We start from the raw sequence: 24,375 nt of genomic DNA, 5'->3' as shown, positions 1-24,375 counted from the left end.
GAATAATAAAAGAAAAGGTTTGTATTTGGTAAAAGAAGATGAGTATTCATTTATTTTTTTGTTCTACTGAAATGGGATGCTTCCTGGTTTGGGAGTGACTGCAAACCTTGAGTCATTTCTCGGAAAAGAAGATTAAGTCACAGCATTTAATACTACACAATCCCAAGAAAAAATTGATTGACTCAATTAGTCAATTAGATTTGAAATGATACTGTTAAATATGAATTATCATTAAGTCCTGACTAATCTTTAATATGAGGATGTTTACATATACATCAGGTGAATTGTATAAAAAATTATCCAATTTTAGGGGACAAAGAAATGTATTTTTAATTTGGTAAAATGCTCTTATTAATGTAAGATAGTATGTAATGTTCTTTATTATAAGGTGGATGTTACTTTTGTGAAAATAAATCATCTCTAATGCAGCCTAATTTTTCAGTAAAATTGAACTTTACTATTGTAGTTAATATTTAAACCATAATGCAGATGAGATGATGGCTCTTATAAAGTAATGGTCTCACCTGTGATGCAGTTGTATGTCCATATCCGCTGTCCATCGTATCGGGAGCGGCACTTCAGAATGTTGTTGGTGAAATCTGATTCTGCTACCTCGTAGTTTGGGTTAATCACAACCTGAGAAAGGGAAAAAAATCCTATTAAAAACACCTATAAAACAAGAGGCTGGCAAAAAGATGTTATGAGTTTTATTGCTGCAGCTCATCCAAAAAGATAATTTTCTAGTGGAGGATGTGAGTTTGTCCCCTAACCCAGAGACCGCAAAATTGTGTTTCCGCAGGTGCCAAAGTGTCTGTCAGAAGGCTCTGTGTCCTTCATCAACATAGCTGGCTTGTTAAAGTCTGAATAAGAGTACACTTTATAACATGAACAGATGCAGAAACGTGGAAAGTCCTATTATCTGTTTGGTCTATGATACTACGCTGGCTGAAGATGAGACGATCTTTCCAGCAGCAGATCTGCTGTATCTGCTGTGGCTAGACCGGCAGACCAAATGTTTTACCTGGAAGATGTAGTCGCCGGGCTTAACGTCTGTGATGTCAATCCACTGACAGTCGATGTCGTGCCTGTAGGTGTCCCAGCAGCCAACTGTGATGCCCTGTGCCCCGAAGTTTGCACATTCATACTTCTTCTGGATACCTGTCAGCATTTTTCGCAGTTTTAGTTTTTGATTTTATACATCCATCCATCTTCAACTGCATGTCCCTAACGTGGGGCTGGAGCTGATCCCAGCTGACATTGGGCATGAGGTGGGGGTGGACAGGGCACACATAGAAACACTTAATTTAGAGTAATATATTAACCCACTAACACATGCATGTCTTCAGACTGTGGGAGGGAGCCATAGAACCTGGAGAGAACCCACGCACGCGGACACGGGGAGAACATGCAAACTCCAAACAGATTTGATTTGAACCAGGAACCCTCTTGCTGTGAGGCGACAGTGCTAACCCCCACACCACCATGCCAGATATAATTCTTATTAACATCATGAATACTTTGTTACTGTAGATTTTTATTTCTACCAAATCTTGTTAAACCAGAACTCAGCAGCACAATTTGGCACAAAGCCACAGTATGTCATAAAAATTAAGAGGGGGGAAATATTTACCCTCGTCACAGTGAGTGTCCTCCAAACAGAAGCTGGCTTTGTGTCCCTCTGCCACTTTAGTGCCATTTAGGGTCAGCAAGTCATAGTGGGTGAAAACCTCCATACTGTGGTAATGTCTGGATTTGACAGGGAAGAAGAAACCACTGTTGTAACATCCTACTTCCATCTAAGATACTCCACGATAACATACATCCGTGACCCACTCTAAACAGCATTGACAGCAGCAGTGTAGGGCAGAAGCCTAGTAGCTAGTGGGATACAGGGATTTCCAAGACATTCATTCATTCATTCATCTTCAACCGCTTGTCCCTATCGGGGTCGCGGGGGGGCTAGAGCCGATCCCAGCTGACATTGGGCGTGAGGCAGGGTACAGTCTATCACAGGGCACATAGAGACAAACAGAGACAGACAACCATTCACACCTACGGGCAATTTAGAGTCATCAATGAACCTAACACGTGCACGTCTTTGGACTGTGGGAGGAAGCCGGAAAACCTGGAGAAGACCCACGCTGACACAGGGAGAACATCCAAACTCCGCACAGAGGAGCCCCAGCCGGGATTCGAACCAGGTACCCTCTTGCTGTGAGGCTTCAGGGCTAAAAACCAGTATATTGTATTCTTCGAGGCTTTAGCAGCTAACTACAGACTGTAGTTTTCATTGAGGTCTCACCTGTGACACTCGTGCCAAACCCAGGAGTGGTGTGCTGCCCGTGGCCTGAAGTCTGACTGGCCGTTGTTTTGGATCTGGGAGGAGAAGCGGAGAAGGCGGCGGTAGGAACTGGGGTCGGCTCCGTCAGCACTACTGGACAGACAATGCTCCTCGTGGGCACACTCCAGCGCGTACATGGGTCTGTCCTCTAGGTAGGTGGTCTGCTCCACAGCCTGGGCACTGAGGACCAAGTCAGGGGCCACTGGGAGGAAGAGAGAGCAACAAGGGACACGCTTACTTTTATTCAAGTGGGCCAGTAAGCCATGAGTGTTACAGTGAGCCAGCATGCACAATACGAGGACCTTGAAATAGCAGCTAAATGGAGTTCAGCCATCGTTAACTCTATCCTTTATACGTGTGCTTTTCCTACTGTAAACAGTACTGCAGTTTCTTACTCTGAGTACAGGAGACCCCCGCAGCAAAGCGTCCACCCCCTTTGGGACAGATAATGTGTCTCCCGTGATGTAGACACTGATCCAGAGTTAGCTCAGTCCCCGAACATCTCACTCCACTCATCACGACCGCATCAGCTGATGCATCTCCTTCCCAGTACCATGTTTCCTGATGAAAGAGAAGCAAAGGACACAGGCATAACTCAACTGAAGCCCATCGAGCTGCCTCTCAGTTGAGTTTGGACAGACCTGTAACATTTAAGAAAAGTCCCTGCAATGAACAGGCCTAATAATAAAATATTCAAGGTGTGTGGCCATGCTTGCCCTGCCTGTTGCTGCCTTAATTATTTTTATTGTTCTGGGATTTGCCCAGGTACTACAAGAAGTGAAAGTTTTTGCTTTCACGTGTGGTGACTAGTCAAGCCTTTAGGCAGTCCAGTCTAAAGAAAAGAAAGAAAGAAAGCATTCCTTTATTAGTCCTGTGGGGGGAAATTCATTTTTTTTCACACTTTTATCATATTATATACACACACAGACCTGAAATGAGTGAGTGAGTCAGATGAGTCAAAGTCCAGTCTCAAGTCCTCATTTTTGTGACTTCAATTATTTTGGGAAATACAGTTAATCTCCTTGTTACTGAGTCCTAAATGAGAACATTGATAACACCCTCTGACCTTCTGCCGGAAGGTAAAACCATTCCTTTAAATCTCATTCATATCCAAGTATCAAGTCTACAGCTTTGCTACATAAGTTCATCTATTTATATTCGAGTCAGCTTGAATCATTTAGATGAAGATCATTTGGCTCAAAATGTTTTGGAAATTTTTGTGGGAACATTTTAAGTAGAAACATTATCTTAAATTTCTTCCTGTATTTAATTTGAAGACATGTTATCCCAGTTGTCCTACAGGGCAAATCTAATCCAAGGGTCTACTACGCACGCAGCAAGGGGTTCTTTACTGTCCTCACAGTCCTGACTCAGCCGTATTACAGCATTTCGCAGACCGCAGGGAAACAACCTGTACATCATACTTTCCGTAATCTTTCAAGTAAAGCAAGGATTCATGAGAAAGAAATTGTGCTGAGGGATGTGGATGTGGGAGTACTTGCTGGTGGGCTGAGGAGACGGCAGACATTACAATAGTATAGTTTAAGCTTGGTCTCATTTGTTCCATCTGGTGGTGGGGTTTGCCTGCAGAAGTATTTAAAAATTTAGACAGTAAAGAGTCTCTGGAGAGTCTGCTCCGATAACAAAGAGCAGACATGAATTACTCCTAAACCTGCTGTAAACATGAGAACTCTTATGTAATGGCAACTTATTATGTATTATGTTATGTTATTATGATACCTTGACCTGATCATTTGACTTGGAACTGTATTATGTTTTTTTTAATAAAATGAAATAGCTACTGTACTTGACTAAAGGACGAGTGCTGAAGCAGTGACCACAAACACGTGATGACATGTCGTTTCATTAGATGTGAATTGCACATAATTGTCCCAACTCATAAACCCCCTGCTGTTATTGTCGGATGTCCCTGTGGCTCATACTTTCCAGACCCATATCATCTTAAACCACAAATGCAGCACTGGTTTTAAGATAGAAATGTATGAAGAACATGAGGGGGGTCTTTAACCTTAACTAGCCTCCAACCTCATGACACGTGCACTAGAGGGTTCCTTTAAAAAGCAAGAGGGAAGCATAAGCAGGACAGAACTGTGACGCAGCCAAGTCATGCCACAGGGTTTTAGAGGTGGAAAGATCCACACAACTTCAAACAGCACGGCGGCTTTCCCCATCCCTCCTGCTGAGGAGTTTAAAGCTCATCTGTGCCATCGGTTTATCACCAGGTTGCTAAATGTCGTTTTTTTTAAGTTTCTAGGACAGTTACAACCCTATTATGCTCTCAGGGATCAATAACGATCAAGATTGTTAAAGTAAGAGTTAACTGCATCCACTGACACGCACGCAGACACATGTCTGTGTGACTTTCATTTAATCTTCAGCCCATTAATCAAATCAAATCTAATAACAAAGGTATACTATCTTAGCCGTTAATGACCCTAACTTAGTAATATTTGGCACTATACTGTGAGGTAAAATGAAAGCTAGAATAAGCAGCAGCTTGTCCTGAGTTGAAGACAGACCCCACTCAACACTCCATTCTCCAAATCTTAAACAAGGAAATGATAAATCATAAGGTCCCCCTGATTACAAATGCCATTTAAAAAGTCATAGTATCGTAGGTCATATTGAATGGCCAGACTTTGATTTGTTGTTGTGGTTGATAAATACATGCACAGCAATGTTAATTGTACATGCAATGAAAACTTTCACTTTCTACTCATTCTTTTAATAGGTTGCATCAAATGAGAACATTTATTTTCTGTAAATTTAAAGTTATTCTAGTCGATTTGAACAGTTACTTACGGACTTTGGCCAAATTAATGTTACCGTTAGAGGAAAAACTGTAGCAAACAACAGTCAATTCACCGGTCAGGTCACTCTCGATGTTATTGACAATATTCACATTCACTTATTGTGAGTGTTTTATCGAGATTGAATAATCTTTAAAACTATTATTGTCCCATCCCAACTCTCCGATAGCAAAACTGAATAAATTTCACATTGGTGCACATTTGCAATACAAATAACTGTATCTCTAACAATCTTTAGAACAACACAAAAATTGTAAGAACCAATAGGAACAGGTCAAGCATGTAAAAAGCCTGCTTATGTTGTTCATATGATATGATCAAAAGCTTCAGAACAATTACTAAACAGACCCTGAGGTGTGTATTTTGTGAACATATGTATATATGTATGTAATTTAGCCAATTCATGTTTTTATGTTATCTTTACCTCATTTAAATATGGTGGGACGTCCACAGTATGAGCCTATGGCTTCCGGGCATCTCCTGTCACATTTCTTTCACTTTTATTTCCTCGTTTTTTTATGTTGCTGTTTAGTGATGAAATTCATTGAAACTTAATATGAATGATGCTGTATATCGTCGGTTTATAATTCATAAACAAAAGGGCTTGCATACAGGTTTAAGTATTTAGCTTGATACTTGTCCTGCTGCTGTTGAAAGTCGTTTTTTTGTGCAGGGGCCATTGTCCACACATACAAGAGGTGATGTGATTTAATGACCTGACTTGAGCAAACATTATGAAAAGTCCAGTTTGGAGCGCCAGTGTTATGCCAGAGCCCTAACTGTTCCCTGAATCATCTCCTTTATGCTGAAAGCCTATGCAGAGAAGATAAAGGGGTTCCTACACATTTTCCATCAAATTTGCAGTTTAGAAACTTTACAAACTTTGTATTTTGTATTTTTCCATATCTATCCAGACATGGAAATTACTCAAATTTAATTCCATACTTTTCCATACTGCGTATGAACCCTGAAATAAGCTCATCCTAAAAATGATTTGTTGGAGGTAGATGTGGAGAGCAACACATAATCCAGAGCCCTTACCTGGAAAGCATGGCTAGCAAAGCCTAAGCCCAGCTGTCTGCACACGACCATGGCCTCCATGGTCCCCCAGCTGTCACTGCACACTGAGCCCCACACCATAGTGCCGTTCCTCTCTGCCAGGACCTCCACACGACCCTCATAGGGATTGCGGCCGCCATTCAACCGGAGCTAAGGACAGAGACAGACTCCAATTCTATACAAATCTTTATTTTTTTTGTACTATGGAGAGAGAAAGAGGTACTCACTCTTTTGTCGAAGCCCATGGCGGGGACATTACACCTGACTGCTGCATCCTCCTCGTGGCTGCAGCCCAAAGCGTCACGGTTGAAGAAGCACTCAGTCAGTGACTTTTCAAACCCAGAGCACTCCACCTCGTTCATGTGGACAGGTCCGATCCCTACAGGTAAACAAAATGTGGACAAACCGCTGGAGCATTAGCTTCATGTACGTTACAGAAAATAATAAGAAATGTTTTACTGGAAAGAAGAAAGCTGATCTTTGGGTTACGCAACGTTTTTTAGGAAACACAAGCCTGTCCTGCTGACTATTCCTGAGTAACACAGCAGCAGCCTCACCTGCTTGTGTTTTCTTAGAAAAACAAGACAGATGTAAAATTTCATATTCCCTAGAATTATAGCACAAAAGTAACGAACAGTCAGCTATGTCAAATGAAAATGAGACACTTGTGGCCCGTTAAAGAAAAAAAAAAGGACTTTTTTTTTTTTAGTGAATAAAAGTAATTTCAGTATAGTGGAGTTTCCATAATAACATGTGTGAGTACTCCCTCCATGCTGGTTCTTATCCCATGTGACTGAGCAGGAATGTCTCTAGTGATGCGAGCTCTGAAAGTACAGCCAGACGCTGAGAGAGGGACACGTAGCCCATGGAGAAAAATAAAGTCATGACCGAAAGAAAACAGTGCTGTAATCACAGACAGTTTCCAGGTCTAGAACTGATTAAATATAATATATTTACCTTTTTTTTTTAGCAATGCAAGACACAAAAGAAATCACAATTGGTCCAGTAATACTCTCAACATGAGTTTTTATCCTTTATCAGCTGAAAAATATTAGTCATAGTAGCACATAGATTGTATAAGAACTATGCCTAAAAACTAGTCTCCCATACAAATCCTGGAATTACCATTTTAGTTGTATTGACATTCTTGTTTAGTCTACTTCAGTGACTTCTGAAAACAAACTCAATTCAAGTCTATGGTCTATGTGTGGCACCCTTTTTGGATCCAGTGGTCAGTCCCTAACGAAATCCATCCCTCAAATAACCTTGTGCACTCTCCAACAAAGAATTCCTCCTCTGAAACCCATAAAGGATGTTTTCCTAGAACATTTAGTGCACTCTTGTGTTTTGCCGTGAGAGGACAACTGATCCAACGCACATGATTCTTATAAGGCTGCGGTATATTGCATTTTGCAGAATCAGTTTCTGGAGTCTAGGTATAAGCATTAATGTGCTACTCTATACATTCCTCAATGCATTTATATGCTGACTTAAGGTCTGGGCTGATTGAAGTGAGACAAAAACAGGTGGTGATACAAAGGCCAAAGATAAGGTGGAGGTGGGGGTCTCTGGTTTCAGGTCCCGCCTTTCATTTTCACAGCTGGGAATGAGTTCAGCTTTAAGTTGTCTTTGGACTTCTGTTGAGTGATGTGTGCTGTAAATGTGAAATGCCATTAAATCTTAAAGTGTGTGAACAGTAAAGTTTGATCTCTCTGAATGTGTGAGGGACTGTTATAGTCTATGTGTATGGATGAAAGTTGCGACTGTGGGCTTTGATGTGTATCGAGTCGGTGTGCGGGGTGTGCCAATAATTTTTTGATTTCTTCTAAACCTGTACCAGTACTTGATATTTTAGTCCATACTAAACAATATATAAGCTGTTTTTTGTACACCCATACATAAGGATCTAAAGAACAATTCAAATGAGGATATTAAAGAATTGTGACCAAAGTGTACCCGCAGAAAAAGTTTCTGAATATCTTTGGTTTTCTTTTCATTCTACATTTATCAGTCAGCCTATTTTTTTCCGTTTTTAAAGGATATTTTACATGTGTGTGTGTGTGTGTGTGTGTGTGTGTGTGTGCGCGCGTGCGTGTGTGTGTGCATGTGCGTGTCTGTGTGTGCGCTGTGTGTGTGTTATCATGGAAAAATGTGGTCCTGGAGATACCTACTCTAGCGGGGAGATAACACAGAGGTGGTTTTTAGTATTTTGCCAGGTGTTAAGCCTGTATGTCTGTCTGTTGTGGGCACATTTAGTCACCACAATTGTATCCCAACTGTGCAAGCTACAGTCAAGAAACTTTACAGATGTGTAGTTGAGATCAAAATGAAGGTCATGTTCAAAGATGGGTGTGGTCTGAGCAAGGCCGCCAGAAGTAGGTAGTAGGGAAGGGGTTATTGCACCAAACCCCCTTTAACCCCTGCAGCGTGTATGATCCCAGTACAACATGGTCTCTAGTTTTATTGAAACATTACATTTATGAAGGTATATTCAAGCCAAAACTGGGTATTAAGTTGCTCTAATTATAATGAATATATAATGAATGCATAAAAAAAGAATGAGATTTGCATTATAAATTAATACCATTAATGCCATTTGCATTTCAGTTATGATTTGAAGACTCTTCCTCAAGTGTACCACCATTTACAGTAGTATCATGTTACAGAGATACTAATCTGTAGGCCATACCTTGTCCCAGTCGGGCACCATTCAGTGCCTCTTTGGCGCTACCGAACCCCAGCTCTCGACACACCACAGTGGCGGCTTGAATGTTCCAGTTGTCGTCGCACACTGTTCCCCACTCCCCGTTCTTCAACACCTCCACACGCCCCTCGCCAATCATAGCTCCACCTCTTAGACGCACCAAGGGTTGCTACAGAAACAGTCCACCAAAAACTAAAATTAGTGAAAATGTGACAGAGAATTCAAATCTTCAAATTCGAATTATTATTTCTAAACTCTACAGCCACGGATGAAGTTTGAATTAACTGCATTTATTTAGTTCATCATTTCAATATGCAGCAACAGCAGCATACTTCTGGTTTTATTTGGTCTATATTTGATTATATTATATATTTGAGAAATAATGTCTAGTCAGAACATATTCAAGAAAGGCCACAAACATCGGCAGTGTGTAAAACTGATATCAGCCACATGGTACCTTAAACTGACTTTCTGAAGTGTGTTGATATTTTTTCCCCAACATTGTAGCAATGAGTCCTCCAGATGGAAATACTCTTGACAGAATACTTGAATGTTTTCTCCCTTGTTAGAAACACTGAGTTTTTACACACATCTGATTCTGTTCAGTCGAACATAATTGCCTAAATCCAATGCAATTATTGACCTTAACTGCCCCCCTCTGTCTGACAAGCTGCCTGCATTCACACAGGAATTTAAGTATTTTATACAGCCCTAAAAGTCAATTTTACTTTCTGTCTCATTATGCACGAGTATAATGCACTGTTATAATAAGTCAGTTAGTTGCCTGTTCTTTCACAAATGCCACAGACAGATTCCTTTACATTTACTGTTCTGGCCATTAACTCTGATGACATACGCATTGCTACAAAAACAGCTTAACATCCACTTTAGCAGTGAAATTACATTTTAAACTCAGCACAGGAAGAACCAGAGCTGAGTTTCAAACCTACCTCCACTCTGTAGGCCTTGCTGTAGCCGGCACTGACGCTAGGAGCAAAGGCACGTCCAGGCACACAGCTGACCACAACAGGCATGCCCTGCTCACAGGTGCTGTTGCCCTTCAGCACTATCACTCCGCCCATCTTGCAATTGGACAGGTCGGCCTCATTGCCTGTGCAGTTGACAGAGAAACCCCAGAAGTTCTTCTTACGGCGCTTTGACAGCAATCTGAGTGGAAATGATAAAATACCAAACTATTATAATTAAATGGTATGCTTTTTCCATTCATTTGTGTACATATACATTACTGCACACTGTAAGGATATTACAATCCCCAATACAATCACTGTTAATGTTAAATAATGTAAAACAGTTTTCAGGCCTTTGGGTCCCCATGGGTATCAGTGCATAACAAAACCTGCAGACTTGAAACTTACGACAGAGAGGCAATCAATCACTGTGAGCATGTTGACAGTCTTCTTTTGTAATATTAATATACAGGTATGTCATCGTTGCATGGTAATGTTGTTGCATTAGATTGTTTTGAAAAGCTTGGTGCACTAAAGTGCTCTGACATTTACAACTATTCATCTGCTATGCCACATTTCAACAAGCACATCACATGACTAAAGTATTTTCATACCATACTAGAATTGCAGGTATGAAAAAAACATCTTAACCCCCCCCCCCCCCCCAAAACCCCCCAAAACCCCCAGTATTGTTGGAGAAATGGTTGGCAGTGCTGTAAACAGTCATTCTTGCTCAGACCTTACAAATTCATTAACGAGTTGTTTTATGGGAAGTGAGAATTTAAGTTATTTATTGTGAGGCATTTATCAATAACCACACTAAACATACTAACCATACTACACTGTGAAGCACAATGGGGACATTGTTTTAAAAGTACCTTAACATTCTCATGACCCCCTCTCTTAAACTGGGGTCATCAGCTAAGGGTCATTGAGGACCCCAACAACAGTGGACCTTGAAGCAGGTCCAGGCTTTGGGAGAAGCAGACAATATAATGAAACCAGCATGAGTTACATTTATAGCCTTTCAGATCTCACAGTTTTTCCAGATGCTGTAAACAATGTAGCTCCAAGTCAGTTTGAATACGAAAACAATGTGTGCTCTGTGAAATGTGAAGAGAGGCTTAATTTGATTAAACATTTTTAATTTTGTTGGAGTGTTATTGGTATGTTTGGTGAACAGAGCTGTTCTTTGTGGTTCCAGATTAAAGACATATTGATTGTGATCTTTCACCTCTGTAAAGGAGTGAACCATGTGAGACCACACACTTTAAAACCACACAGGCTTTGTGATCTTAAGTGATAAACAAAAACCAAGTGTTCTTCGCTGGTTTCATGTGCCGTATGCTGTGCTTTCTTCAGTTCAAATGCATTCACATGTAAGATTAGCATCAAATCAGATTAGATCACGTCTACCAAAACTATAAAAAAATAGCGAAATTTATAAAAGTCATCTTCTTTGCCTTTGTCTTACTTTATCATAGACATCACTACTCAAAGCATGAAGCATCTATTTGAATATCAAATTTGGCCACATTATACATGAGCATCCTGTTGACTCAGTATTTATAAATAAATATATTTTTGATGTCTCTCGGGTCTTAATTTGGCTGTGGTTCTTGGAGCCTTTCAGATAATTTTAGAGAACAACACTGACTGGATGTGCATAATGAATAGATTAGACTAACGGGAAAATATACACTCATGCACATAGACTGCATTGAAGACCAAACAAACCAAGAGATGTTTTGCTTGGAGGGCAGGTAGCCCACATTTGTTACTAAAAAAATCTTCTAAATATTGGACTTGTACCTCAGGCTCAGCTGTTTGGAAAGAAACATCGTGTTCTCTTTTATGCAGTCACCAGATCAGGCTCATGTGGTTATTCTCTCACGTGCCATAAACATCTGTTTAGTTTTTAACTTCAATTCCCATGTTAGCAGATACAAATTATAAGACACAAAGTGTTCTAGGAAATAGAAAGAGAACAAAGGGCAACAATTAAATGTAGTCAAAAGAGCCACTGTTTCACAGCCTATACCACTAAGTGATTTCCCAGCAAGGCTCATCCTTTATCCACTAAAACTTCCTCTAGCAGTGTTTGGCGTCTTGTCAAGAATCTCCAGGCTCAAGTCTGTTTATTCTCAGTGTGGAAAACAGAAGAAGGGTTGAGTGATGACCAGTGTAAACAAACATGGTTACATAACATTTCTTAACTTCAGTATGCTACGATAAAACATTGCTAAATAGACACAAAATCAATAGTTAATGAAATCCTAATGTACCATCCAGGAAATGAAATTTCTGTAACACAAAAAAGTGTTTGCATCAAACAGGAATTTGAGGCAGCGTGCCTCAAATAAAAGCATGTTTTTTTTTACACAGGGGTGAATTTAAAATGATATACAGTATATGAAGAACTACTATATTCCCATATCCTAAAGTGTTATTAACTCAATTAAAAGCAAAATGTTTATGTTGGAGTCCAACTCATGTGCAGACTCTCATTATATCTAATTGGTCTTATTAAACCCTGCTACAGGTCCCGGCACCATTACTCACTTGTAAGGTCGGGCATTGAAGCGCTTCTCCCCGGGGAAGCCGTACATGCCACAGATGACCCTGCTGTTCTTCTCCGTCCACTCCTCGTTACAGATCTGTCTCCACTTTCCTCCGTCTTTCACCTCCAAAAAGCCCTCAGTGATGGGAATCCTTTTCCTGTGAGAGTAAGTGGCCCTGAGCCTCACATCCTCCACCTGTACCGTCAAACCCTGAGAAACAGCAGAGGAAATGGTTCATCACTGCATGCCATGTTACAGGTAATGTACACAAAGGTCGACCTTTTAAGACTAGACCATCTGGAGACAACTGTGCTGAACATTGACTATAAGATTTTTATTCAACATGTTATTCCATTTGTTGGAGTTACTTTTACTAATTATGTGCTCTCCTTCATGGGATATTTTGGAAAATCAAAAAAAGGAACCTTGAAGTTTCTATAAACTACTGATATAGTGCCATTGCTTTAAAAATAAGTTAAATATTTACTGAAGCAAACATAACATGAAATAACCTGAGAGCTGTCTAAAAGACAAGACTGTCATCTAGTTGGTTTTATCTGTACTCACATGCACTGTTCCATGTGATATATTGTAAATACAATATGGCCTATGAGTCATGAAGGAGGAATGTATTGTTAGGGAAAGCAAAAGAGCTTAAAACAAAAGAAAATCCCACTGGCCTTTTAGGAACTCCACGGTTTGCACATATGTCTGATAATACAACAAATCAAGTTCAAAAATCTGAAGAGGAAACATTTGTTTAAACTTGTCAAGTGTTGCAGAGAGGCCTTCGCAGTGTGGATGAATGTCAGGAATTTTTGCTCCATCTTTGTTGCGTCTCCAGGGTTCAGAGCTGAGATGTAAGGGCCCGTAGGCAGTTAGTTGGATACATACATCAAACATGACAGAACAAATCTGTCAAAACCAGCTCAAAGTGGAATATTCTAACATAAATTAACCTGAAATGAACCAGCAGAGCACAAAATGAGATATACGCGTCATTTCCCTAAATAAATCTAACCAAATATCTCTTCATAGACTTCTCATGTAGCATCCTTAGATTTCTTGGATGATCAGAATACAGAGAACACTGAAAAAAGAAATACATGATCTAAAGAGAGGCTAAAGTCAGAAGCTGCTGCTAGAGTTCAGGTTGAGAGAGTGTCTGCGGTTGGTCCACAGTCTACTATAAAGGGCTGTAAAGCCAGTTGGTCAGACCAGGGGTCACCAACCTCAGTTAGTATCAAGTGTCCTCCTGAAGAACCCTAAATGAGGAAAGGATGGTAAGCTTTGACCTCCAGGGCTTTATAGGAAAGCAGCTAACAACTCTACCATTGTTCATTTCTCTCCTTGAACCAAGATCTGCAGCTAGTTCCTGGCTGGCTGTGAGGCTGCACTGTGGGCGCCAAAAAGAGCCAAAATTCTGAGCTGTTCAGTGGTATGCAAATGCTGATCTCGGTAATTTTGTAACAGCCTACTTATTTAACTCTGAAGAAAAAAAAGAAGCATCCAGGCATGCCTCCCAGAAATATTAAACCACCGGTTGCCCACAGGGTGGTTTCCTGAGATGGCGTCAGCCTGGGGGAATGTTCAGGGCTTCAGGGTCTCTAAACACTTATGACTGCAATGCAGGAGGAGCCACAACTAAGTCAGACTCTTTCTACAGTGACCCCCATCCTCCCACTGACCGCAGTGGTTAGAGCGGGTAAAGAACCACTCTTTCATGAAGAGATTCCTGCTGGCTATAGCATGACACAGTGTTTTCCATCAGTGTCTGGCAGCATGGGAAGGTGAGGAGATGTGATCACGATCAGGGATCTGGTGTTCTCAATTTGAAACCTATCTTTAAAAAGCAAGACTATGTAAAGATGATTCATTATGGTATAAAAAAAATGTAACAGAAAAGAAAAGCTGGCTCCACGGAAGTTCAACTCAAACAGAACATGAAATGAAACGGAAAATGTGAGTAATCGAAGTGACGCCAGGTGTGAGAAGAAAAAAACAAACAGACAGGGGGTATGAGGTGAGTATCAAATGGGGCAGTGAGGGTCTGGAGGGGCCGGTGTTGTATTTGGCACAGAGAGAGGAAACTGGCTGTCTGAATGTGTGAGACTAGAGAGAAGAAGACAGATATCCACAGCTGGGATCAGTCCAGACAACCCCCCGCCCCCAACCCAGACCACCAGACATAAACTCAGCATAATGCTGTTTGACCGAGGCCCACATCTACACACTGGTCAGTTTTAAAGCAGTCTTTGTGTAAAAATGCAGGAAAATTAGTATTCAGCACAAAGAACATGGAGCCATGATGATATTTCTTTCACTTTCAAGTCAAAATGTCATAACATCAATTTGGAAAGGTTTCTAGATTTTAGAGATACAACACCTATCAGGTCATTAACAGACAAATAATATAATGTATTAAATCTGTACAAAACCAAAGGTGAGGCTACCTGTTTCCTCCAAACTTTGACAATTTTGGCAACCAGATGGGTCTAAATGTGTGATGAACATGTAATGAGAACAAGCTTTCTATTGTGCAGGTCATATTAGGGTTAATGTTCTACTGGACATTACTATAAGGTTGCCTCATCTTACAGGTGGTACTCTGACTGTGCTGTAGTGATTCATTTATTCTGTGGCCTTTTTCCAAAAGTCTTTCCTGTTCTATAATTTAAAAACATATATCATGAATAGCCAATATTTCACAAGAGAAATGGTTAGACTTGGCTTCCTGACTTGTCTGGCTGTTGGAAATATTGAATTAAAATAATTGTAGGCTTTGTTTGTAAGTGTTAAGTTACAAAAAAAAAGGGGGGGGGGGGCAGTTGTTACTTAGCTCTATTCATTACAGTTCTCTGAAGTGAGCTTTGACCATTACTGAATTCTTTCCAAATGAAGAGCAGACTTGTTTTTCTAACCAGGTCCCCCTCAGTATGTAGATGTGTGAACGTGAGACTGTGGTCTAGACTAATGCTTCCACTACTGTGCATTTCTTCCACTTTATTCAGCCCTCCAGCCCCACTGCACGTTTATCGACACGTGCCTCCAGACCGCCTCCCACCTACCTACCCCCGCCCAACTTACAAAACATGGCGAGAATGAATGATAATCACGCCACAGTTTAGATGAAAAGCAGGAGAACAGAAGGGTCTCTCAAATGACTTTCACATCTGCCCCACCCCAACTTCTGCCTTGACTGAGGAAGTGTGTGTGTGTGTGGTGTGTGTGTGTGTGTGTGTAGCTATGTGCTGTGCACCTGGAATATCTATCAGTGAGTGTACTGCTCCTATCATGACAAACAAAAAGAAAAAAGAACCATTACTATAGGTAGACTAGAGTAGACACACGCACATGCACACAGATAATCTCAAACTGGCCTTAAAGCAATTGTAAAAATCTGCTTATATTTCAAAATTGATGTTCATTGATGAAAAAGGAAGACTTGTACTATTGATGATCCATCCAGATGATGAATAAAGAAATAACTTATCTTATTCGAATATATAGTTTTATAACAACAAATCTGATCAAATAAGCTTCTGGAACATGTTTACATGATCATGGACACCAGCAAACTTAAAGTGTAGACTTACACATCACCAGATATACAGCAGCCATTTCAGGGATAAATGCCCTGTTATCAGTCAGGAAAAATTAAAACAACCCTGAGCACAGCCTGTTGGAGCAGACACTTGACCTTCTTGTCTTACATATGAAGATTCCTAACACATGAGTATAACATTTTTCTCCAACAATTGATAGGAGAATGGTATTAATCTCATCTAATTCTCAGCAAGAAAGCAAATAAATTCCAAAAAGTCTGACTTTTGCTTTAAGTTTAAATAGTTTGTATTGGAAAGCTGAAACATCCCCACACCCGAAACTGAAAATAGAAAACCTTTATCCCACATTTGAACAGCTTAAATTGTGTAATATCTGAATCTTTAGTCTTGATCTATGTGTGCTCATACAGTCTGGTACATCATAAAGTGCAGGCATGAATAATAAAAGTCTGGGCACTCCACAGCTCAAAGGACAGCTAAGGACACAGTGCAATCCAGCTGTTGAACATGTGGCGGATCTGTCTGCTACTCTATCCACAGGAGAGAAACCGGCTTCAATTTCCTTATATGCATCAACCTTTTCTCCCCTCGATCACTCTCCTCCTCTCAAGCCTCTTGCATACATCATGTTGGAAGCACATCCAACTTTGGCTCGGATTTCCTTTTGTTGTATAGCAGCGAAATGTGAGCAACTGGAATTTGTGTAAGCGGACGCGATCGCGCCTGACGGAGAAGAGCAAGCTTTACCCTGTTTAGATGTGCAATGCATCCAAAGGCTTTTAACCGCTTCATTCTGTTATTACAACTGGCTTTGACATCTTTGTGTTGATTCTGGATGTAAGTGTTTGGTTTGAGTGAAAACACTAAGTGGTGTGGTGGGCAACTGCAGCTGCTTTTGGTGCTCACATTTCCTTTCAGATAGAAGATGAACTCATTTAGACTTGTAATCTGTTTATAATGATGTGCAGGGTTTTGTAAGAAGAGGTGTGTGATTTATCTATCTGGCAATTGTTTGTTTACCTGCATTGGTTTGTGATCAATCAAAAGCGACAAAGCAACAGTTCCCAATGGAAATTTATATTCTGCTGGGGACAAAGCATTATGCAACAATGGCAATGCCAACTTAAGAGTAAAGAACATCCTAGAATAACTCCTATCCAAACATGAACCTATAATTATTCTTAAATGACAAATCGGCCTGTCTCATAAACATCTTACGTATACAAACTGAATTTTCCTGCATGTTCTCATGAAAAGACATACTGTATTTAGCAATGATCCTGTGGACACTGATGACACGTGCAGCGTGCTATTCACACGTGAACAACCAAACAGTCCTCACTAACAGATGCTAAACGAAGTTTCCTGCGATCCAAGTGTTTGGTTCTGCTGACAAATGTAACCCCCCGATTGACTGAAAGAACAAACAAACACATGTTAATAAATTGGAATGGTGTGTGTGGTTAGATTCTACATGTTATAATAATTAAAATTATTCATAACAATGATTCAGTCAGACAGGAATGTATGTTCTGTTTTTGCGTTATTATAAGCTGACAAAGGCTGTAATGGTAAGAGACATAGCTTTTTGATTTTTTAGATAGTAGACAATAGCAGACATCATTAAAGGTCCCATATTCTAAAAAGTGAGATTTCCATGTCTTTGTTTTATTATAAAGCAGATCTAGGTGCTGTATAAAAACTGTGAAAGAATCAAAATGCTCAATCCACAGAGAAATGCACACAGCCAGTATTCAGAAACCGTGAATTTTAACAAGCTGTCAGGACTTCTGTCTGACGGTTGTGATGTCACAACTATACTGTATATAGGTAGAAAGTGCCGCTACAGTGTTGTTACAGGGATTTCTTGGCTGCAATGATGGTGCAGAGATGCAGAGAGCACAGATAAGGAAGACCAGGAAATGCTGGCCAATCACAGCAGACTGGACTTTTTCAGAAGGGGGGCTTAAAGGGACAGACTCTAAAATAGCCAGACGGAGGGTGAATACAGTTATATTTAGACAGACAACATGAGAAAAATGAAAAAAATGATCTACAAAAACCCAAAATATAATTATGAACCTAAAATGAACATGATATTCACCTTTAAAGACCCACATTACTTATATCAAGCAGCAGTTGGAAAGGTCAGATGTTAAATGAGGACTCTGATCAAGATCTCAAGAAGAAGAGGGCTGACTGAGAAAAACACTCCAAGATACGTCTTTAGCATGACTTGATATGGTCTTGATATTTTGTAAATGGTAATACTTTAATAGTACATTTGGTTATAGGGTAGCATGACTTCAATTGCAACTCGTGCCAGTGGAAGCTGCAGTTTTCATTAATGACTGAGCTTTTCAGTAGACTGTTATTTGTAGTCAAAGCTCAAAGCTGAACCTGCCATCTTTACATATTCCCATAAACTGTAAAGTAGTCTCATGGTGTACTGTATCTCTAAAAAAAAAAAAAATAATAATTGCTGTTTAAAACAACTTTGTGACCTGTAGATTCACCCTGATATACAGTACTAAAAAACTGCTCAGTACCTACTAGAAGAAACTGCGTGTAATCCAAATCCTCTAACGCGATTTCACAATCCTCACATCCATACCTAAATCATATGAACATGAACAGACACATCACTGACACCGACAGTATGAGTTAAGAATGTACAGACAGCTTGTGAGCTGCACTATTAATGTTTTAAACATATGAAGATTTATCATCTTGAAAGTTGGAAAGCATTCACACAGAAGCAAAAATACAAACTGCTTCTCCCTTATAGCACTGACCTCTAGGACTGTAGTGGCTGTAGGGCTGAAACAATTACTTGAGTAACTCAAATTGATTACAAAAAATCCCAGAGGCAGCCCCGAGAAGACACACACACACACACACACACACACACACACACACACACACACACACACACACACACACACACACACACACACACACACACACACACACACACACACACACACACACACACACACACACACACACACACACACACACACACACACACACACACACACACACACACACACACCTCATCTCTCTCACGCACGCGTGCACAGACAAACACAAATAAAAACACACACCCATCTCTGTGTTAGGTTACCACAACAAATAGGCCTTCATAATATATTATTTGTTAGTAATGGTAAGTAATAATGCAAAATTATGTATTTTTTCTTGCTATTTTTTTCATCTGATTACTCGATTAATTGATGGAATAATCGGTAGAATACTCGATTGCAAAAAGATTCGATAGCTGCAGCCCTACTGTAGTGCATGCTGGGTTGGGGTGTTAACTTTCCAGATTAGCACAGAATGTCAATTCATGCTGTGAATAAACAGATTGAGGGAAGAGTGCTGCCCATTGCTGACGTCAGCTCAAGCATGGTTAAAGAGGTGTAGCTACACCTTTTACCATTCCTCTCCCCCAGGGACTTGAAAGGCTACAGCCAGACCAAGGAAATATTTACAGGGTGGGGAACTCCAGTAGCACCTCAGAGACCCTAAATACACAAAACAAACAGGGAGCAAGAGGGTGCTGCTTACGTACATATCCTGTAAAAATAAGAACATCGTGAATAGGTTTCAGTAGTACGGGATTAAAGATTTAAATTTCTCCCGTTCCGATTCCTCCATTCCCATGGCTCAACTAGGCATGAGAAAGACATACACGGAGTTCAGATGCACTTTTCAGGCGTGTTTCCTTTACTGAACCCAGTAACAATCCCAGTCACTATTCTGGCTGATATCGAGCGTCTGGCAACACACCCGACTTCTAGTATGAACTAAAAAAACACTCTGGTATGAATGCAGTCATAAAATGTTAAAGCATCCACTGTCTTCTAAGCTGCCAGAGAAATTTTGTTTTATCTCTCTCAGTCTGGTTTTTAACAGGGAAACCCTATGGCAATGACTCTTAATGACTCGTTCTCAGACAAGCTGAAATAATACCTCTATCATCTTCTCTCCCTCCCTTTCACCCGTCACGTCCACAAACCCACACTGACTTTCCATCCGGTACAAAGGCGTTCTCTGCAGCCAGACAGGATGGCCTTCCCCCTCTCTGAGTCATCTCCAAAATCTCCCAGGCAGCAGAGTGGGGGTCTGGTGTGGGCAGGGATAGACTAATGGGAGCCTGGCAAAGTAATTTAGTGCAAATGGTGGAGTGGACAGGTCGATATTACATGCTGACTTGTGGATTACTTCATTAGCTTCATGTCATGGCAGATATGACTACGCACATGGAAGAACTGCTCTCTCATTTTGTAAACACATATAATTTAGTGCCCCTTAGGGCATTATTTTGATTACCAGTATCCATTCAATCATTTAATCCATTTAATCATACCAAACTTTTGCTCCAACCCACTTCCAGGTATAGCTGCTGTATTGCTAGCTAGATTAGCTGACAAAGGATAGCTTGGTCACAGAGAGTGCAGAGTAAAAGAAGTAAAGGGATATGGTCCATACAACTGACCTGACACCTAATAATGACACAACATTTGGGCAGTACATTTGACCAAATACCATTGGTCAGGTTAGTTTATTTCCACAGTCTTATACTACAAACTCTGAAACACATTTTTCACCATGCATGAACAAGTGATGCCTGCATGTTAAGCCTGCTTGTTAAGTTCAATAATCATTTGGCCTCCTGAAACTCTAAGTTTTGACAGTAAAGTTACAGCTGTTGATGCTACAGTAACTTCCTGTTTTCATGGTTGATTGTTTGAGATTAGATCGTGCAACAGATGTTTCCTAGCAACCAAATTACACAACACCAGAGTCTTTACTAGGTAAAACATTTCTTAAAGGGGGATTTCTATATTTTTCAACCTGGATCTGATTTTTCCATGTATTTGTGTCTAAGTGATTAATGGGAACAGCCATTTTTGAAAAACAAATGTAAATGTACATCCAACAGAAGTGCTTATTTCTGCCACTGACAAGTTTCGTTCTTTAATCCCGTGAGGTGACTTGCTGGTGGAAGATAGTGGTGTGTGTGTGGAAAGCAACTGAGAGGATAGCTGAGAGAACCGCTGCGTTGGAGAACAGAAAGCCTAGCTTTGTGTTATCTAAAAGATTTTAGATAATTACCAGAAATTATTCCTGCTTGCGACTAATGTAACCTTTAGATACAGAGAGGCTGAAGTTGTGGCTAGTTGTGCTACAGCTACAAATGGATCTTTACACCTCAGTCCATACACTGCGACCTGCAGACCTACTTCTTCTGTCCAGAATGACTACTGCCAGCCAAAGAGGAGAAGAAATCCTATACCAGCATATATTCCTCAAGAAAAATGAAATTCCAAGAGTGAAGAGGCTAAAATTATTATCTAAGGGTACTTTGTTGACCTGGAATCAGAACACATGAAAGCATGACAGGATAACAGCAACTTCTCCTCCTTTCCATAATGTTGTGTCAGACACTTATAATAACAATCGGAGCCCGTCATCTGCCTGAAAAACAAGCACTTTTAGCAGACGAACAATATGTGTTTTTTTGCTCCATATGATTACATTGGAGTGTGTTTCACAGCTGCAGCACTCTTGCTCAATACTGGAACAATTTAAAAAATGGTTGTTCCCTTTAGTCACTTGGGCACAAAGATGGAGAAATAGATTTATAAAAACTGAAATTCCCCTTTAAAGTTTAAATGGATCAACCCAATTTAGTTCACCAGTATACTACTTTAAAGCTAGATAGTGCATACTAAGCCACTTTAAACTGAAAAAAGCCACTTTAAAATTCTTGTGCAATAATAACATGCTCCACCCTAAATATACATATTTTAGTATAGTTTCTGTTCTCCACCCATCTGTTTATACTGTTCACATTATGATATTGTTTATACTATATTGTGTTTTTATTGCTTATATTATACTTTGCTTATTGTTTTATTATATATTATTTTCTAAAATATACCAAGGGGGAGTAGCACTCCAATTTCGTTGTATGCAAATGCAATGACAATAAAGGCTATTCTATTCTAAGAACTTATTAGGGACTTCACCCACAAAGCTAGGGATAGATTTACAAATAGCTGCTGCAACTAACACGATATATTTCTGGTGTAAGATCAGGACATGCATCATAAGGTGACAATGGTAACCAACAGAGACTTTGTTTTAATGAAGCAAAAATATTGCTCCTCTTAATGTCTACAGACAGAAAGACATTACATTCAAACCACTGGAAAGCTGGAGAGATTTGAGGAAAATACACTGAGTTGCTTGGAGCAATGCACTATGATAAGGTTTGTCTTTTGTCCTAAGCCTATCCTCTGTCCCTTTTTTTATTGTGCTGAACATCTGTCCAAGTTACATGTGTATACTTGAACCATGAGTAAATGCTACTCATTAACTACTGTATGTGATCAAGCAATCCCAACCTAGTGTGTATTTGTGTTTACGGACGTTTCTATTTACTGGAAGTATCCTGGTTAAATGGTGTAGCCCCATGGGAACCTACCTCCTCACTGGTGGCCAGGTTCCGGATGAACTTGAAGCCTGGAATGCGCTTCTGGTTGCAGACCACTCCAACATCTTCTGAATGTTTGCAGTCCGTCACTCCAAAGCCATTGGAGTGACACTGAGCAAGGCTCTTCTCTCCACCAGAGCAGTGCAAATTGTCTAACCAGATGCGGCCTGGAATGGAGAGACAAAGCAAAGTGATATATGTTGTGTGTGGTGCTTTCTTGGACTGCAGGACTTTTTTTAAATTTATGGCCTGGTTTAAAGTTACACATGCTGATGTTCTGTGGCTTAGTATATTTATTATATAATCCAATGTGTAGCTGCTATCACAAATCAAACCGTTTACACTTGCGATGCTGGTGCCACCCTCCTCCCACTTTTATTCTTCATTCATTTAGAGACGATGCACACTAGTCAACTGCAAATGTGCCAGTGTTAGCTGAAAGGCTATTTTGTTGTCCCTCAGGCTGGTTGTCAAATTGGATAATAAAACAACAAATAAAGCACACAACATTTAAAATTAGAACCGGAAAAAACAAAGAACTGAACAGGATAAAAAATTTGATACGGTAGCATCATGCATAGTCGACGTGTAAAAGGCATGAAATTAATACAAAATAATGTTAAAACATGACAACATTAAATCACATTACATACAAGGCCATGCATATGATAACAGACAGGGCAAGCATGCTATGTCAGCTATGTCTTATCTTACTCTTGATCTCATTAATTTATACACAACATTTGTTTTTCTGGGAGAAATGCAAGAAGTGCTAATTCATTTAGAATTTTGAATATTAAACAGCATTGTGGAACTGAATAAGATTTTCGCAGCACAGGAGGCCACAGCTAGGGAGTATACTAAAGTGATGGTAGCTTTAAGGTTCATTATCCAGGACCTTGAGAGCTTGTTTATATACAGATTTATCACGCTTTAATATTGTATCAGTGGTAAAAGACCAAGTTGTTATACATTACTGAGCTACATGGGGCCACATACTTCAATTCACAGTAACTTTCCCTAATAAGGGATTAATTCATGAAAGAATATAGATGGGTGGTGATAACATCTTACCTTGACAGTTTAAGCCATGTATCACACCCTTTCGACATATATTTAAGCTTTTCCACTTAAGTCTAGTCACACAGACAGTAAACCTACTCATGGGGAGATGTGTTTGGTCTCCAACATAACCTGAAGCGTTCTTTCAGCAAAAAATGTGCCCATTAAATGTCTTCAGGGCTGAAGCAGATCATCTGCTGCCCAGCTGGCTGTTCTGAGTCAGCCGTGAGGAAAACCACAGAACTGTGACCATGGAAACCTCCCAACGCACTGCTCATCATTCTGACAGTCTCGACATGTTGCCGAGGAACATCCTGATCATACCAAGAAAGTGAGTGCATGTTATATGGTCACGTAGCCTCCTCCTGGCAGAGAGACGATTACCTCTGGAACATTTTCATAGTCTGAGCCAAGTCTTCTGGTGCTGAAATACAGCAGAGTTTCCAAGCGAGAACCAGTTTAAGCGCAGTGCACCTTTGTCTAAATAAATATTCAGCACTGCCAGTTGTGAAGTGCTGTGTTTAAACTATCTTTTGTTGGCCTTATGGGGATGTAATTTCACAAGCTAGTGAAAAGAACAGGGAGCACATTGCACAGGGGAGCCATGAATTTTCTGATAGGACTTTTATTGGCACTTGAAGCAGGCCACTTAACTCCACCCACCCTTCACTCAAAATCAAAACAAACTGGACAGAGCACAGTGTTCCTAAGATGATCTAAATAAAACAGAATTGCATCCAAAAAGGATGTCCTCGTACTTGTTATGTAGTTGTGTCTT

General features: G+C 40.2%; 1 protein-coding gene across 1 annotated transcript in view; it reads right to left on the bottom strand.

Moving 5' to 3' along the window:
- Nucleotides 1-24,375, bottom strand: part of LOC310965163 (lysyl oxidase homolog 2A-like) — a 30,274-nt gene that overhangs the window by 2,198 nt on the left and 3,701 nt on the right. Inside the window, exons 3-13 of the mRNA XM_083938606.1 lie at nucleotides 22,527-22,702; nucleotides 12,466-12,674; nucleotides 9,886-10,102; nucleotides 8,921-9,104; nucleotides 6,459-6,610; nucleotides 6,214-6,381; nucleotides 2,737-2,902; nucleotides 2,303-2,543; nucleotides 1,631-1,746; nucleotides 1,022-1,158; nucleotides 525-636 (exon numbers count right to left, since the gene is read on the bottom strand). Of these exons, the coding sequence (XP_083794732.1) occupies nucleotides 525-636; nucleotides 1,022-1,158; nucleotides 1,631-1,746; nucleotides 2,303-2,543; nucleotides 2,737-2,902; nucleotides 6,214-6,381; nucleotides 6,459-6,610; nucleotides 8,921-9,104; nucleotides 9,886-10,102; nucleotides 12,466-12,674; nucleotides 22,527-22,702 (1,878 nt within the window). The remainder of the gene's footprint in view (nucleotides 1-524; nucleotides 637-1,021; nucleotides 1,159-1,630; nucleotides 1,747-2,302; nucleotides 2,544-2,736; nucleotides 2,903-6,213; nucleotides 6,382-6,458; nucleotides 6,611-8,920; nucleotides 9,105-9,885; nucleotides 10,103-12,465; nucleotides 12,675-22,526; nucleotides 22,703-24,375) is intronic.

Source organism: Echiichthys vipera, assembly GCF_963691815.1.
Source record: "Echiichthys vipera genome assembly, chromosome: X".
In the NCBI taxonomy this organism is placed as follows: Eukaryota; Metazoa; Chordata; class Actinopteri; order Perciformes; family Trachinidae; genus Echiichthys; species Echiichthys vipera.
This window is presented reverse-complemented; position numbering and strand designations above follow the sequence as displayed.